General features: G+C 36.7%; 1 protein-coding gene across 6 annotated transcripts in view; it reads left to right on the plus strand.

The window, feature by feature from the left end:
- The window catches only part of DENND4A (DENN domain containing 4A), a 124,844-nt gene that overhangs the window by 103,825 nt on the left and 6,143 nt on the right, over positions 1–14,876 (plus strand). For 3 of the 6 annotated variants that reach the window (XM_025296299.3, XM_025296298.3, XM_025296300.3), the window contains 10 exons: positions 1,908–2,002; positions 3,618–3,793; positions 3,891–4,037; positions 5,359–5,557; positions 5,786–6,040; positions 6,952–7,069; positions 7,184–7,210; positions 7,657–7,819; positions 7,983–8,047; positions 13,911–14,124. In XM_025296299.3, coding sequence (XP_025152084.2) covers positions 1,908–2,002; positions 3,618–3,793; positions 3,891–4,037; positions 5,359–5,557; positions 5,786–6,040; positions 6,952–7,069; positions 7,184–7,210; positions 7,657–7,819; positions 7,983–8,047; positions 13,911–14,047 — 1,382 coding nt within the window. In that variant the 3' untranslated portion in view covers positions 14,048–14,124. Of the gene's footprint in view, positions 1–1,907; positions 2,003–3,617; positions 3,794–3,890; positions 4,038–5,358; positions 5,558–5,785; positions 6,041–6,951; positions 7,070–7,183; positions 7,211–7,656; positions 7,820–7,982; positions 8,048–13,910; positions 14,125–14,876 lie in introns of those variants that run through there. The other 3 variants (XM_044925412.2, XM_044925413.2, XM_044925411.2) reach the window with 2 other exon arrangements.

Here is a 14,876-nt window from a genome sequence, read left to right on the forward strand (position 1 = left end):
CAATAACAGCACCCAGATCCCCCTCTCATGCCCACATCCACTCACCACTCCCTGCACAGGTGAGCATTATCTTAACACTATAGCCAGCCATTTTTCAACATTTTTATGGAGTCATACAGTATGTAAGTGAAAGTGAAAGTCACTTAGTCCTGTCCAGCTCTTTGCAACCCCATGGACTATATGCAGTCCATGGAATTCTCCAGGCCAGAATACTGGGGCGGGTAGCCTTACCCTTCTCCAGGGGAACTTTCCAGCCCAGAGATTGAACCCAGGTCTCCCGCATTGCAGGCGGATTCTTTACCAGCTGAGCCACAAGGGAAGGAAGCCCTTTAGACCTTAGAGGATAGCTCAGTTAGTAAAGAATCTGCCTGCAGCATAGGAGACCTGGGTTCAATCCTGGGTTGGAAAAGTCCCCTGGAGAAGGGAAAGGCTACCCAGTCCAGTATCCTGGCCTGGAGAATTCCATGGACTGTATAGTCTATGAGGTCACAGAGTTGGACATGACTGAGCAACTTTCACTTTTCACAGTATGTATCTTTTGTGAAACATTCATTTTTTAAAACAAAATTGTAATATCATCATATTCCTTAATGTGTCAAGGTTTATTACATAATATATAAAATATATACATAGTTTAAACTTTCACAACTATCTCATAAAACTCTTTATAGATGGTTCAAGTTGAGACCCAGACAGGGTCTATTTGTTGCATTATTTGATGTCTGTTAACTCCCTCTCCTCTTCATTCCCTGTGTTTTCCCCCACTTGTCATATAATCAGGTGATTAGCTCCCCCCTCTTATTTTTTTCTAACATCCAAGAAGAGTTTATTGAACTAAATAAGATAACCTCATATCCTGATTCACTTTGCTAAAAAGAATATTCTGTGCTGTAGATTGATTAGATACAAAAGGTAGACTGCCAGCGTAAATGATTGAATTAGTCAAGGCTAATAGAGAGCAATTTTGAACTAGCTTTAGCAGAGGGAGGTGAAATTACAGAAGGTTGTTGGAAGACCATCAGGAAAGAATTGCAGATAACTATTTCTAAGCATCTAGGATGATATGAGGCTTCAGCTCTCTCTGCATCTCTGTGAGGCAGGGGCTTCTGCTAACGAAGGTCTAGAGCTTTTTTTCCTCTTGTGATTTATTTGCTGAAGCAGTTGGATCATTAGTCTGGATTATGCTGATTGCATCCCCATGGTGGTATTTCATGTTCTCCTGTCCTCTCTGTTTCTTGGAACCACTAGTTTATACCTTTACTTTGTTTTAATACCTTTATATTTATAAAAACACCAGTGTTCATTCATAAAATGTAGTAACTACAGAGAAAAAAGTATAGATTACCTCCAGTTTTCCTAACTAGATATAGCCACTGTCAGCAATCGACTTGACCACAGAACTAGTCTCACTTTTTGTTGTTGTCTTTTTAATACCTACTCACATCTCTTTGCTGTTGAGAATATACTTGGAAACTCTTGCCTAGTGCTTAAGAGCAAGATTACTCTTAGAGATTTTAAAGAGTCTTATAAAGCAGAAATAAGATCAGCTGTTTTATACTTTTTAAACCTTAGAACTAAACACTTTCTTGTATCTTAAACATGTAAGAATAGAAACAGAAAAATAGTAATTACAAACAACCAGTATGCTTTCTAGCCTGTACATACAACGTGCTTAATAAGTGAGTAATGAAAATAAGTGAGTAATGAATTAAAACACATTTCCTTAGGTGTATATGCAAAAGACAAATGCACACTTGAAAAACATTTCTCATTATGTATGTGTTTTTTCTTAAATTTTAAATAGGACAGTTTGATATTTTACCAGAGAATTTATGAGAGTGAGAGATTCTCACATCCTTTCTTATTAATTTTAATGGTTTTGCTGTTTGTTTTTTAATAATGAACAGGATCCTTATCCAAGTTTGCCTTACCTGGGAAATCAGAGGTGGCATCTTCCTGCAACACGAGTAATACAAATATCTTCCAGAACTATGCAATGGAGGTACAATTTTAATCAAAAGAATATCTTCATGTGTTACTTAATAAAATTTCTTAAATATTGATAGTCTCTGGTAGAGTGATAAATATATAGCATCTGAAAATTTCAGAATGTATATTACACCTGAATAAACTTAAAATGTCTATGACTTTTTCTGTTTAGAAAAGTTCCATACTTTGATAGCACTTTTATTTTCAGCATTTATATTTGACCTTTGTTTTATGTATGTCCTTTTTCAATAGTTATTTCGCTTCTTAAACACTTTTAAGTAGTTTCACTGTAGGCACACTTTTTGGATGAGGATACTGGGAGTGGTTTTGGCATTTGTGTCCACTTTTTCTGTCATGTTTTTCATTCTTTGTATCAGTCTAATATATATATCTGCTGGATATGCTGCTATATCCCATTTTCTTACAGTGAAAAGGTTTTACTTTTATACTTTAAAATTTTCCCCTAATTTTTGTGCAAAAATTGCTTCCAAATACATTTGTGAGTGTTGCTATTTCACACTAATTTGCATAAATTTGGAAAATAAATTTGCATGTAGTTGGAAATAAATGATGAACACAAATGTTGCAATTTAAAGAGTTTCTGATGGCTTCAGGAATTCTATATTTTATTAATGTAATTACAACAGTATTTACATTTCTCTCTAGCAATGCTTCTTAAACTGTCTGTAATGAAAGATCAGGGGTTTTTTGGTTGTTGATGTTTTTAATTTCCAATCTGTCATGGCTGATACTCTTGTAAAATCTGTTGATCACCAACTTAGCTGTTTCAGGCATGACCAGTTAACTTTATAGGTCCCCAGATCCTCTTCTCAGTTTCTTTACTTAGCTCATCACAAACCAGTAAGAGTTTGGACCACCTCTTCTCTGGTGACCACACTTTGAGTAGCACAGATCTATAACATGGAATTACCAGTACCTATTTTGTGTATTAACAAATGAATGCTTGGGTTTAGTTTTCCATTAATAAAATTGTGTGTTTGTTTGTGTGTGTGCTATGCTAAGTCTCCTGTTGTGTCCAACTGTTTGCAACCCTGTAGACTGTAGCCCTCCAGACTCCTCTGTCCATGGGGTTCTCTAGGCAAGAATACTGAAGTGGGTTGCCATGCCCTCCTCCTCCAGGGGATCTTCCCAACCCAGGGACTGACATCTCTTATGTCTCCTGCATTGGTAGGCAGGTTCTTTACCACTAGTACCACCTGGGAAGCCAAATAAAATCATGGCACTTTTTATAGTACATAATTATAATGGTATGGAGAAGGCAATGGCAACCCACTCCAGTACTCTTGCCTGGAAAATCCCACGGATGGAGGAGCCTGGTGGGCTGCCGTCTCTGGGGTCTCACAGAGTCAGACACGACTGAAGTGACTTAGCAGCAGCAGGATAATGGTAAAGATGCTCACTTAAATGCAAGTTTCCCTTCCAGGCAAAAATTTTGGAATAAACTTAGCTGAAATAGGTAGTGTATTATATAATGTACTGATGATAATCCATTTTTTTGTTTGCAACTTCTAAATCATTCTGAATTTTAGTTTTCCAGTAGACTTGTTAATTGAAATAATTTTATGCACTCACTAGCTTACTTTGTAAAGTGCGGATTTCTCCCATAGGTCCTTATCTCAAGCTGCTCTCGGTGTAAAACCTGTGATTGTCTGGTCCACGATGAGGAAATCATGGCTGGCTGGACAGCAGATGACTCAAATCTCAATACTACCTGCCCGTTTTGTGGCAATCTTTTCTTGCCCTTTCTGAATATAGAGATAAGAGATTTAAGACGACCTGGAAGGTAATGATTTACGTTTTGTTTTTTTTCCTTCTTGTTTAAGGATCATGTTTCCTAGATTGTCTCTTTTCTCAAAAAGCTCCTTTCTTTCACATTACAGATACTTTTTGAAGTCAAGCCCGTCTACAGAAAATATACATTTTCCATCCTCCTTTTCAAGTCAGACAAGGCAGTCTTGCATCTCAACATCAACCTCTGGTCTTGACACATCTCTTCTCTCTGTTCACGGGAGTTTTGATCTGAATAGGTAATTATGATTGTGTGGAACTATATGTTAACAACATATATATTTTCATTTATGATAGAAAAATTAGCTGACCATTTTAAGATTTAAATCTCTCTATATAATAGATTTATTATCTTAAATTCTTATTCCTAATTAAAATAATATTGAAATTTTCTAATAATCTAAATATTTCAACAGTTAATAGTTTATGCTTTATGGGTTTCTCTGGTGGTCCAGTGGTTAAGAATCTGCCTACCAATGCAGGGGACACGGGTTTGATCCCTGATGCGGAAAGATCCCACATGCCACAGGGCAGCTAAGCCCGTGCACTACCGCTGCTGAGCCCCGCAGTCAGAGCCCGTGCTCCACAACGAGAGAAGCCACCGCAGTGCGAAGCCTATGCCCCACAACAAAGAGTAGCCCCACTCAGCACAGCTAGAGAGCCCACGCACGGCAACAAAGACCCAGTGTAGCCATAAGTAAATAAATGATTTTAAAAACAGTTGATACCTCAAGAATCCCCAGAGCTTAAGCTGTATAATTCACATATTGATAATGTTTACTATTTTAAAGGTAAAAATTCTGTAGAAACTTGAAGTTTATAATGAACATCTTTCTCTTCTCTCTCTCTCTTGAGGAATTAAGTCAGTACTAACATATTTCTACTTTGTAGTATTTAATTTTCTACTTAGGAATATTTAATAATCTAAGAAAATATTTGGAGCTGTTAGATGAACTGTCAAAATCAAACTAAGAATTATACAAGTAAATCTGTGCCTAGAACAAAGGCTAGTATCATCTGCATTTTGGAGAAGTGCCAAATGCAGCAGATAGGGCGGGGCAGCAGAAGTCACACTGGAAACTGCATGTGCAGAAGAAAATGCATACATGGTACTGGCGGGCTGGTGTGGCCCACCGGCCTGCTCTGATCCTGACTGCTTAGACTACAGGACCGCGAGTCTGGGGGTGTGCGTTCTTTCATCACAGGTCTGCTGTGGCCCTTTCTTTGGCTGTCTCCCACTGGTTCTGACTCCTGGAGGAATAGGTGCCTGTTGTTTCTGCTTTGTATCCCTGGGCCTGCTGTGGTTTCTCAGTATAAGTTGTCGACTAAATGTTTTGAACAAATGAATGACTTATATTTAAAGTTTACTGGATAAAAAGGAAATTTAACATGACTAGGCTACTTTAAACTGTGTCCTTTTTCCCAAGACAAAGCCAGATTACATCTTTCCTTTGTTTCACTTTGCTACCTGCAGCTCTGATTCTAAAGAGAACATGGTCAGATGAAATAAAATAAATCTAGAGAATGATATGTTTTTTTTTTCCTTTTTTAACGCCCAAGCAAATCTAAGCCGCTGGAAAATACATGTGCCCGAAGTATTCAGATCCCTGCTGATAGATCAAAAGCAGCTATGTCAAAATGTCCGTTATTTCCAATGGCCAGGAGTGTTAGTACTTATGGCACCTTGGATCAGGAAGACACTGGCGGGCAGAAGCTCGTTCCTACAGGCAGCCTGCCGACCACCTTACAGGGCGCTGCGGTACGTATTTCAGTGTTTTTTTTACAGTTTGGATATTGATAATTTGCATTTGATTTTGTTCCCCTTGTACTAAACAGCCTCATAAGCTTCAATTTTATTAAGAAGGGTAACTTGTTATATTATACAATTACATTTCTAATTATGTAGAAGTCATTGACAGGCATGTAAAAGAATGATTTAGTATCATCATCTTGTATTTGCTGTTTACAGTTTTTATTTACTCAACAGGATTCTTTAGGATTAGAATGGCACCTCCCAAGTCCAGATCCTATCACTGTTCCATATCTTAGTCCACTAGTGGTGTGGAAGGAACTTGAAAGCTTATTGGAAAATGAAGGTGATCGTGCAATAACAGTGGCAGACTTTGTGGACCATCATCCAATTGTTTTTTGGAACCTGGTGTGGTATTTTAGACGTCTTGACTTACCCAGTAATTTACCTGGATTGATTCTTTCTTCTGAGCATTGTAACAAGTATTCAAAGGTACGAGAAGAAGGATTAAATTCAGTGCTGCTATCACCACTGCGATGTTTGTATATTCCTAATGAGAAAAAAGTAATTTTATGCTAAATATTTTTAATAACCATCCGAATCAATAAAATTGTTGTAAATAATTTCTCTTCTTGCAGTTCAGCAGTAAGACAGTCGTGTTTTTTGGACTTCTTATAAAAGTTTACACAAAATGGGCTTGGCTTTTTGTTATAGCCTCAAGAATAAACTGTAAATGACTCTTATAAGATGACTTTGTGAGTTGGCCCCACTCATGCCTCATACCTCCTTCAAGAACAAGCCTAACGCTTTAGGAGGACGGCTGTAATTCACATTGCAGTCATGTGCCAGCTACCGTCCTCTTCATTCCTCTAAATTTTCATTTAACATTTAGGTGGTTTGTTGTATGTTCACTTGGATTTTTTATATTTTTTTTCCTTTTTCATTATGCTGTCACTGCCACTAAAGGGCAAGGTGTCTCAGTGTAGGAGCTTTGTGTTCTCTCTCCTTGTACTTCACATCTGTGATTGTGCATGTGTTTGGATTGTCAGTGAAGGAGTGACTGAGAGGTTAACTCAGAGTATCTGTGCTAGGGTCTTGAAATGTTGGAGAATGGGGCTTCTGGATTTATCTTTCTGTGGAGCCTCAGTTGAAAGCTGGTCAAGACTAACTTTTCATGATCTTAGTACTTTGTTAAATCTGAGACTTTAGGGACCACTGACTTCTCAACTCAGGTCATCTCCCTTCAGTAGGTTATAAAATGCATACAAACCAATGGTTTTTCTGTTCTTTTCTCTTTTGCACCCATACATCCTAAAAAATATTTTTAAGGATCTTTATAAAATATTTACAAAACATTATCATGTAAGGATCATTAATGAGTATTTTTTTATTCTTCAACACAGATTCCTCGCCACTGTATGTCTGAAGACAGTAAATATGTTTTAATACAGATGTTGTGGGACAATATGAAATTACATCAGGACCCAGGACAGCCCTTGTACATCCTCTGGAACGCGCACAGTAAGTGCTGCCATAGAATGCCCGTTTCCTTCATGTAAGAGTGCTCTCTACTTGCTTTAAACAGCCTAAACTAATGAGTAACTGACTTTTATTATACTACTTTTTGTCTTACAGGTCAAAATCGTACTCTTTTGTTTGAGAGTGAGTGTTAAGCTTGATGTTTTTAGTGTTATCTACTATGGAAGTCAAGGGGTTTTTGTTTTTTGAGTGATGCTCTGTATGTGGTGGAGGGGTTATATTTTGTCGAGTTCCATTTTTAGCACATCGCTTGTCCCTATTCTTTTTACCTGTTTTTTTGTTTCCATCCCAGGCTGCTGATGTAAAATTCCTTCCAGGGGCTGTATTACGGAAAATAGTATTTTTAGTTACTGTGTATTTGAGACCACAAAAAGCTTATTTTTATCATTGTTTGTCTTATTTCTTCCTTTTTTTCTTTGCTATCTTCATTCTTAGATTTCAGTTCTTTTATCTATTGCCCTTATTTTTACCGCTTCGTAGCTTTTTAAATAGCTATCAGTTGCTGCTTAATTACATTCTGCTTTATACACAGAACACTTTTGTTCATCTGCTCTTTTGTTCTTTTACAGCCCAAAAGTATCCAATGGTCCATTTATTGCAAAAAGGTGATAATTCATTTAACCAGGAACTGTTGAAAAATATGGTAAAAAGCATTAAAATGAATGATGTCTATGGACCAATGAGTCAGATTTTAGACACACTGAATAAATGTCCTCATTTTAAAAGACAGAGGTAAGTCATTCTCTTAAGTGAATATATTGTTCCTCTAAGCAGATTCATATTGTTTGGTGACTTGTTAGAATATCTCATGCTTATATTAACATAAAAAAATTTATAGATATATACAGATGTATGAATAGTAATATCTATCTTCTCCATTCCTTTTCTCCCCTAGGAGTTTATATAGAGAAATACTATTTCTCTCACTGGTGGCACTGGGAAGAGAAAACATTGATATAGGTAATTCAGCATAATATAAAACATGTAATACTTATATACCATGGTATAGTTTTCAAAATGTTTTTATACTGGTAGTATTAATTAGTTTAATATAAGATTATATTTAATATATTAGAATGCTTTCTCTTTTAATATAATGTAAAAGATAATTTGATATTTTGGTCATGTTGGTAGTAACAATGATAAATAATGAAAGCTAACATTTTTTGAGGGCTTATTATGTGCCTTACATCGTAGCAAGTACCTTCCACACTATATCTCATGTAATTCTCAAAAGTCTTATGGGGTAGGTACTATTATCATTTCCATATTATTATTGAAGCAGCTGAGGATTCAGGACGTTAAGTAACTTGAACTTGGGTTTCACAATAATAACAGAGCCATATTTGAACCAAGCAGTCTTAATTTCCAGTCCTATGCTTTTAACTATTGTGTCATATCACTAATGGCATTAAGCTTGTTTCAGAAAAGATGTAAGGTAGCTAAGTATGTATTTTAGGAGGTCTCATACATTTTTGGTTGATCATCATCTCTCAATTGTGCTTGGCTTCTTTAGAGTCAGAGACACAAATAGAAAGTTTTTAAAAGGATTGAAAAAGATACTCCATGCAAGTAATATTAACAAGGAGGCTAGACAAAGTAGAATCAGACAAAGTAGAATTTAGAGTCAAAGAAGGACATTTTATAATGATGAAACAAGCCACCAAGAATTATTAATTATTTTATAAGAATTATAATATATATGCTGCTAACAATAGAGCCCTCAAATACATGAAGTAGAAACCCGCATAATTGGAGGGAGAAATAGACATTCAGCCAAAATATTAATGGTTGGATATTTCAGTAATGGGTAGAACAACCAGAGAGTAGATCAGAAGGAAACAGAAGACTCGAACTGCACTGTGAACCAGCTAGACCTAGGAATACCTACAGAATGCGCCAGCCAACAGCAACACACACAGTCTCTCCACTGCGCATGAAACATTGTCCAAGAGAAACCAAACGCTAAGCCAGAAAGTAAGTCTCCACTACATTTTAAAAACTTGGAAATCATACAAGGTATATTCTCTAACCACACTACAAGGAAAAGAGAAATCAATAATAGAAGGAAAATAGGAAATTCACAAGTATATGGAAATTAAACAACACACTCCTAAATAACAAATTGGTCCAAAAAGTCATGAGATGATACTTTTGAGATAAATGAAAATAAAATACAATATACCAAAACTTTGAGATTCCTTAAAAGCAGTTTCTACCTTAAGAAACTAGAAAAAGAAGAGCAACCTAAACCCAAAGCAAGCAGAGAGAAGGAAATAAATATTTGTGGAAATAAATAATTAGACAAAAAAGGGGGGGAGGATTTTTTTTAATAGAAAAACTGATTGAAATCAAAAGTTTGTTCTTTAAAAAGACCAGTAGGGACTTCCCAGACAGTCCAGTGGTTAAGACCCCATGCTGCCGAGGCGGTGGGCACAGGTCGAGTCGCTGGTTGGGGAACTAGGATCCCACGTGCCGCACCTCCCAGTGCAGCCCCCCCAAAAACAAAAGATCAACAAAACTGAAAAATCTTTAAGCTAGATTAAGAAAAAGAAGATTCAAATTACTGAAATCTGGAATAAAGGGGGGGATAATTCCTATTGACCTTACAGAAATAAAAAGAATTATAATAAATAATGATATACCAACAAATTAGATAACCTAAAAGAGACAAGCAAATTCCTAGAAAGACATAAACTATAAAACTGACTGAAGATTAGAAAATCTCAATAGACCTGTTACAAGTAAATAGATTGGGTTAGTATACAAAAATCTTCTCCCGCAGGACCAGATGGTGAATTCTACCAAATGTTTAAAGAAGAATTAACAGTTTGTTATAGACGGCATGTTTGTGTCCCCCTCCCAAAAATTCATTTATATTGAAGCCCTGTGATGGTTTTTGGAAAGTAATTACATCAGGAGGTTGGAGCCTCCAGGATGGGATAGTATCCTTATAAGAAAAATAAGAGAGAACTTCCTGGCAGTCCCGTGGTTAGGACTCAGCACTTTCACTGCTGCAGCCTGGATTCAAACCTTGGTCAGGGAACCAAGATCCCGCAAGCCAGCCAGAGAAAAGAAAACTATCCCTTTCTCTCTCAGCAACGGGAGGATATTAGAAGACACCTATCTGCAAACCAGGAAGAATACTCTCACCAGACACCGCATTTGCTGGCACCTTGAATAATTGTTCATCATTTAAGCCACCCAGTCTATGGTATTCTGTTATAGCAGCCCAAACTAAGACACTAATCCTTCATAAACTCTGACCAAAAAAGTAGAAGAAAAAGAAGTGCTTCCTAACTCATTCTATGCATTAGGCCAAAATCACTGCAGATGGTGACAGCAGCCATGAAATTAAAAGACACTTGCTCCTTGGAAGAAAAGCTATGACCAACATAAGACAGCATATTAAAAAGCAGAGACGTTACTTAGCCAACGCAGGTCCATCTAGTCAAAGCTATGGTTTTCCACTAGTCATGGATGGATATACGAGTTGGACCATAAAGAAAGCTCAGCACCAAAGAATGATGCTTTTGAACCGTGGTGTTGGAGAAGACTCTTGAGAGTCCCTTGGACTGCAAGAAAATCCAACCAGTCAATCCTAAAGGAAATCTGTCCTGAATATTCATTGGAAGGGTTTATGCTGAAGCTCCAATACTTTACCCACCTGATGCAAAGAACGGACTCATTGGAAAAGACCCTGACGCTGAGAAAGATTGCAGGCAGGAGGAGAAGGGGACGACAGAAGATGAGATAGTTGGATAGCATCACTGACTTGATGGACACGAGTTTGAGCAAGCTCTGGGAGTTGGTGATGGACAGGGAAGCCTGGCATGCTGCAGTCCATGGGGGTTGCAAAGAGTCGGACACAACTGAGCGACTGAACTGAACTGAACTGAACCAAACCCAGACAAAGATGTCACAATAAAAAAAAAAACTGAAGAGCAATATCCCTTATTAATATAGATATAGAAATTCTCAACAAAATACTAGTAAACCAAATCCAGCAATGTATAGAAAGGATCGTATGCCATGACAAAGAGTGATATATCCCAAGGATGCAGTGTTGGTTTAGAATTAAAAAAAAAAAAAAAAACTACATTAATGTAATACTACATTAATGTAATGCCATATTAATAGAATAAAGACAGAACCACATGGTATCTCAGTAGACACAGAAAAAAACATTTGACAGAATTCAACAAACTAGAAAAGCTAGAAACAGAAAGGAATATCTTCAACCTGATAAAGGGCATTTATGAAAAACCCAGAGTTAACACAATATTCAGTGATAAAAAACAGTCTTCCCTTTAAGATCTGGAACAAGCAAAGGATGCCTGCTTCCACACTTCAACACTGTAGCTGGAACAGCCAGGCAAGAAAAAGAAATAAGAGGCATCCAGATTGGAAACAAAGAAGTTAAACTACGTTTATAGGTGACATGATCTTGTATATAGAAAACCCTAGAGATTCCAAACCAGACTGAAATAGAACAAAACAAAACCCCCAAAGTATTAGAGTTAATAAAAAATAAATTCAGCAAGTTTATAGGATATAAGATCAAAATACAAAAATTAGCTTAATTTCTATAGCAATGAATAATACAAAAATAAAATTAAGAAAGCAGTCCATTTACAGTAGCATCAAAAAGAATAAAATGCTTAGGAAGTTGTGAAAGACTTGTACCATGAAAATTACAAACATTTCTCAAATTAAAAATCACATATATGAATGGAAACCCACCCCACGTTCATAAATTAGAAGACTAATACTCTTAATATATCAGTGCTACTAAAGCAATCTACAGATTTCATACAGTCACCAGTAGTATTTTTTACAGAAATAGCAAAACCCATCCTAAAATTTATGGAATCTCAAGGCATCCCAAATGGCCAAAAGTCTTGAAAAAGAACAAATCTGGAGGATTCACACTGATTCCAGAACTTACAGCAAAGCTACAGTAATCAAAACAGTGGTACCAGGATAAAGACAGATACATAGGCAAATGGGATAGGATAGAAAGCTCAGAAATAAACCCTCACATTTATGGTAAAGATGATTTTTGACAAGAATGCCAAGACACTTCTGTGGGAAAATGACTCTTTTCAATAAATTGTTCTGGAAAAACAGGATATCCACTTGCAAAAGAATCAGTTTGGACCCTTATACAAAAATTAACTCAAAAAGGATTGAATATCTAAATGTGAGTCCTAAAACAATCAGAAGAAAGCATACGACAAAAGCTTCATGACATTGATTTGTCAGATCTTGGATATGACACCCAAGGCACAGGCAACAAAAGGTCAGACAAATAGGGCATTGTGAAAACTAAAGATTTCTGTGCATCAAAAGTGGTATCAACTGTATAAAAAGAGATCCCATAGGATGGGGGGGAAATACTTACAAATCATATATCTGAGAAGAGATTAATATCAAGAATATGTAAAAAATTCCTAAACTCAACCACAAAAAAACAAGCCATTGCAAAATGGGCAAAGAGCTTGAATAGACATTTATCCAAAGAAGATATATGGATGGCAAAGATGCTTAACATCACTAATAAGGAAATGCAAATCAAAACTACAGTGAGATACCATCTCACACCATTAGGTAGAATAGCTGCTATCAAAATCCCCAGAAAAACAAGTGTTTGTAAGAATATGGAAAAATTGGAGCACCTGTGCATTGTTAGTTGTGGTATAAAATGGTATAGCTGCTGTCGAAAACAGTATGGCATTTTCCTTAAAAAATTAAATACAGAATTTCCACGTTACCAACAGTTTCATTTCTGGGTATATACCCTGAAGAACTGAAGGCAGGGTCTCAAAGATATACTCACATGTACTCACATGTTTATAGTGATAGTACTCACATATTTATAGCAGTATTATTCAAAATAGCTGAAATGTGGAAGCAACAACCCAAATATCCATTGAAGCATGAGTGGATAAGCAGAATGGGATATATACATAGTGAATTATTATTCAGCCTTAAGAAGGAAGGAAATTTTGACATGCTACAACATAAGTGAAACTTGAAGACATTAAGTGGAATATGCCAGTCATAAAAATACAAATGCTGTATGATTCCACTTAAGAAGTACTTAAGTACTTAAAGAAGTCAAAATCATAGAGACAGAAGTAGAATGGTAGTTGACAGGAGCTGGGGGGAGAGGAAAAGGGTATTACTGTTTAATGCAGGGGTCCCCAACCTCCAAGATCGAATGTCTGATGATCTGAGGTGAGGCCGATGTAATAATAATAAAGTGCACAATACCTGTAATATGCTTGAGTCATCCCGAAACCATCCCTCACTCCAGTTGGTGGAAAAATTGTCTTCCACGAAACCAGTCCCTGGTGCCAAAAAGGTTGGGGACTGCTGGTTTAAAGGGCATAGATTTCAGTTTCACAAGATGAAGAGAGGTATGGAAGTGGATGGCGATGATTGCGCAACGTTTTGAATGTATGTAATACCGCAGAACTGGGCACCCAGAAATGGTTAGGATGCTAAACTTTATATGTATTTCACCAAATTTTTTTAAGTTGGGAAAGAAGAATTTTAAACAGTTGATGTCTTAGTACTTTACATTTCACTGGTCTGTGCAACCTAACTCCAAAACTGTCGACTTAAAAAAAAAAAAAAATGCCGTGGACTCTAAGTTCCCCGTTGCAGCTCTGAAATTCTGTGGTCCCTTAGTTGGCAGAAATGACCTGGACATTCCTTCTTGGCTCCTAATTTTGTGGTTCTGTAGTACTACCAAAACTTGATTGCTGATAATATCAAATATAAATTTCTGTATGCCTTTCTTGCTGACTTTTTACAGATGCATTTGATAAAGAATATAAGATGGCATATGATCGTCTCACACCCAGTCAAGTCAAGAGCACCCACAACTGCGACAGGCCACCAAGCACGGGGGTGATGGAATGTCGGAAGACCTTTGGAGAACCTTATCTTTAAGATATGTGTGTGTATACTTTGAATATGTATTGTATAGTCAGTGTATAAAACAACACTTTTAGACTCTAAACTTTTTTCTTCGATTTTTGAAAACACATTTATAAGATGTTTCAGGAGGTTCAGATAGCTTATGTACAGAGTGTCTTAAGAAGAAAATAGTGACAAGTGGGAAAGAGCCACTTTATGTCTCATTTCTTTTCTTCTTCTTCTCCGGTAACGAGTATTTTTGTGATAAAAAAAAAAAAAATCCCTAAACAAAATTAGTCCCCATAAAATAAGACAGCTGTTTTATGGAAGAGGCAGATTGAAAAATCATGTATGGAACATAAACAAATGTAAGATCAGAGTATCTCCTGTTTTCATAGACTGCTCAAATGTTTTGACCATGAAGTTGTATTATACGTATTTTAAATTGTTTATAGTAAGTTGATATTTTTTTAATTTTTAAACTTAATATAGCAAACAAAATGAACTTAAACTTACGAAGCAAGGCAGTTAAGTGCTTATTTTCCTTGTCTGCTGCTATGTGAAGTAATTAGTGCAGCTGCAGATCTCTATATGTATATCTATATTTTTTTTATTACTTGGAAGAATGATTCCAAAATGTCAGTGCTAGCGTCAGTGTTGTCCCAGGATCGCACGTTAGAACTCCTGAGCCTGACTGCAGTGGGTGAGGCATGGCAGGGCGCACGTCGCCCAGACGGACTCACTGAGCCTTGTGGGAGGAAAGCCAGAGAGGTTCTAAGTCTGCTTCTGCAAAATCAGGTTCAGTATACCATGATTCCAGAATTTTCTCTACTGCTACTAGATGCATACCATACACAGGGGA

The sequence above is a fragment of the Bubalus bubalis genome, chromosome 11 (genome assembly GCF_019923935.1).
Source record: "Bubalus bubalis isolate 160015118507 breed Murrah chromosome 11, NDDB_SH_1, whole genome shotgun sequence".
Lineage (NCBI taxonomy): Eukaryota > Metazoa > Chordata > Mammalia > Artiodactyla > Bovidae > Bubalus > Bubalus bubalis.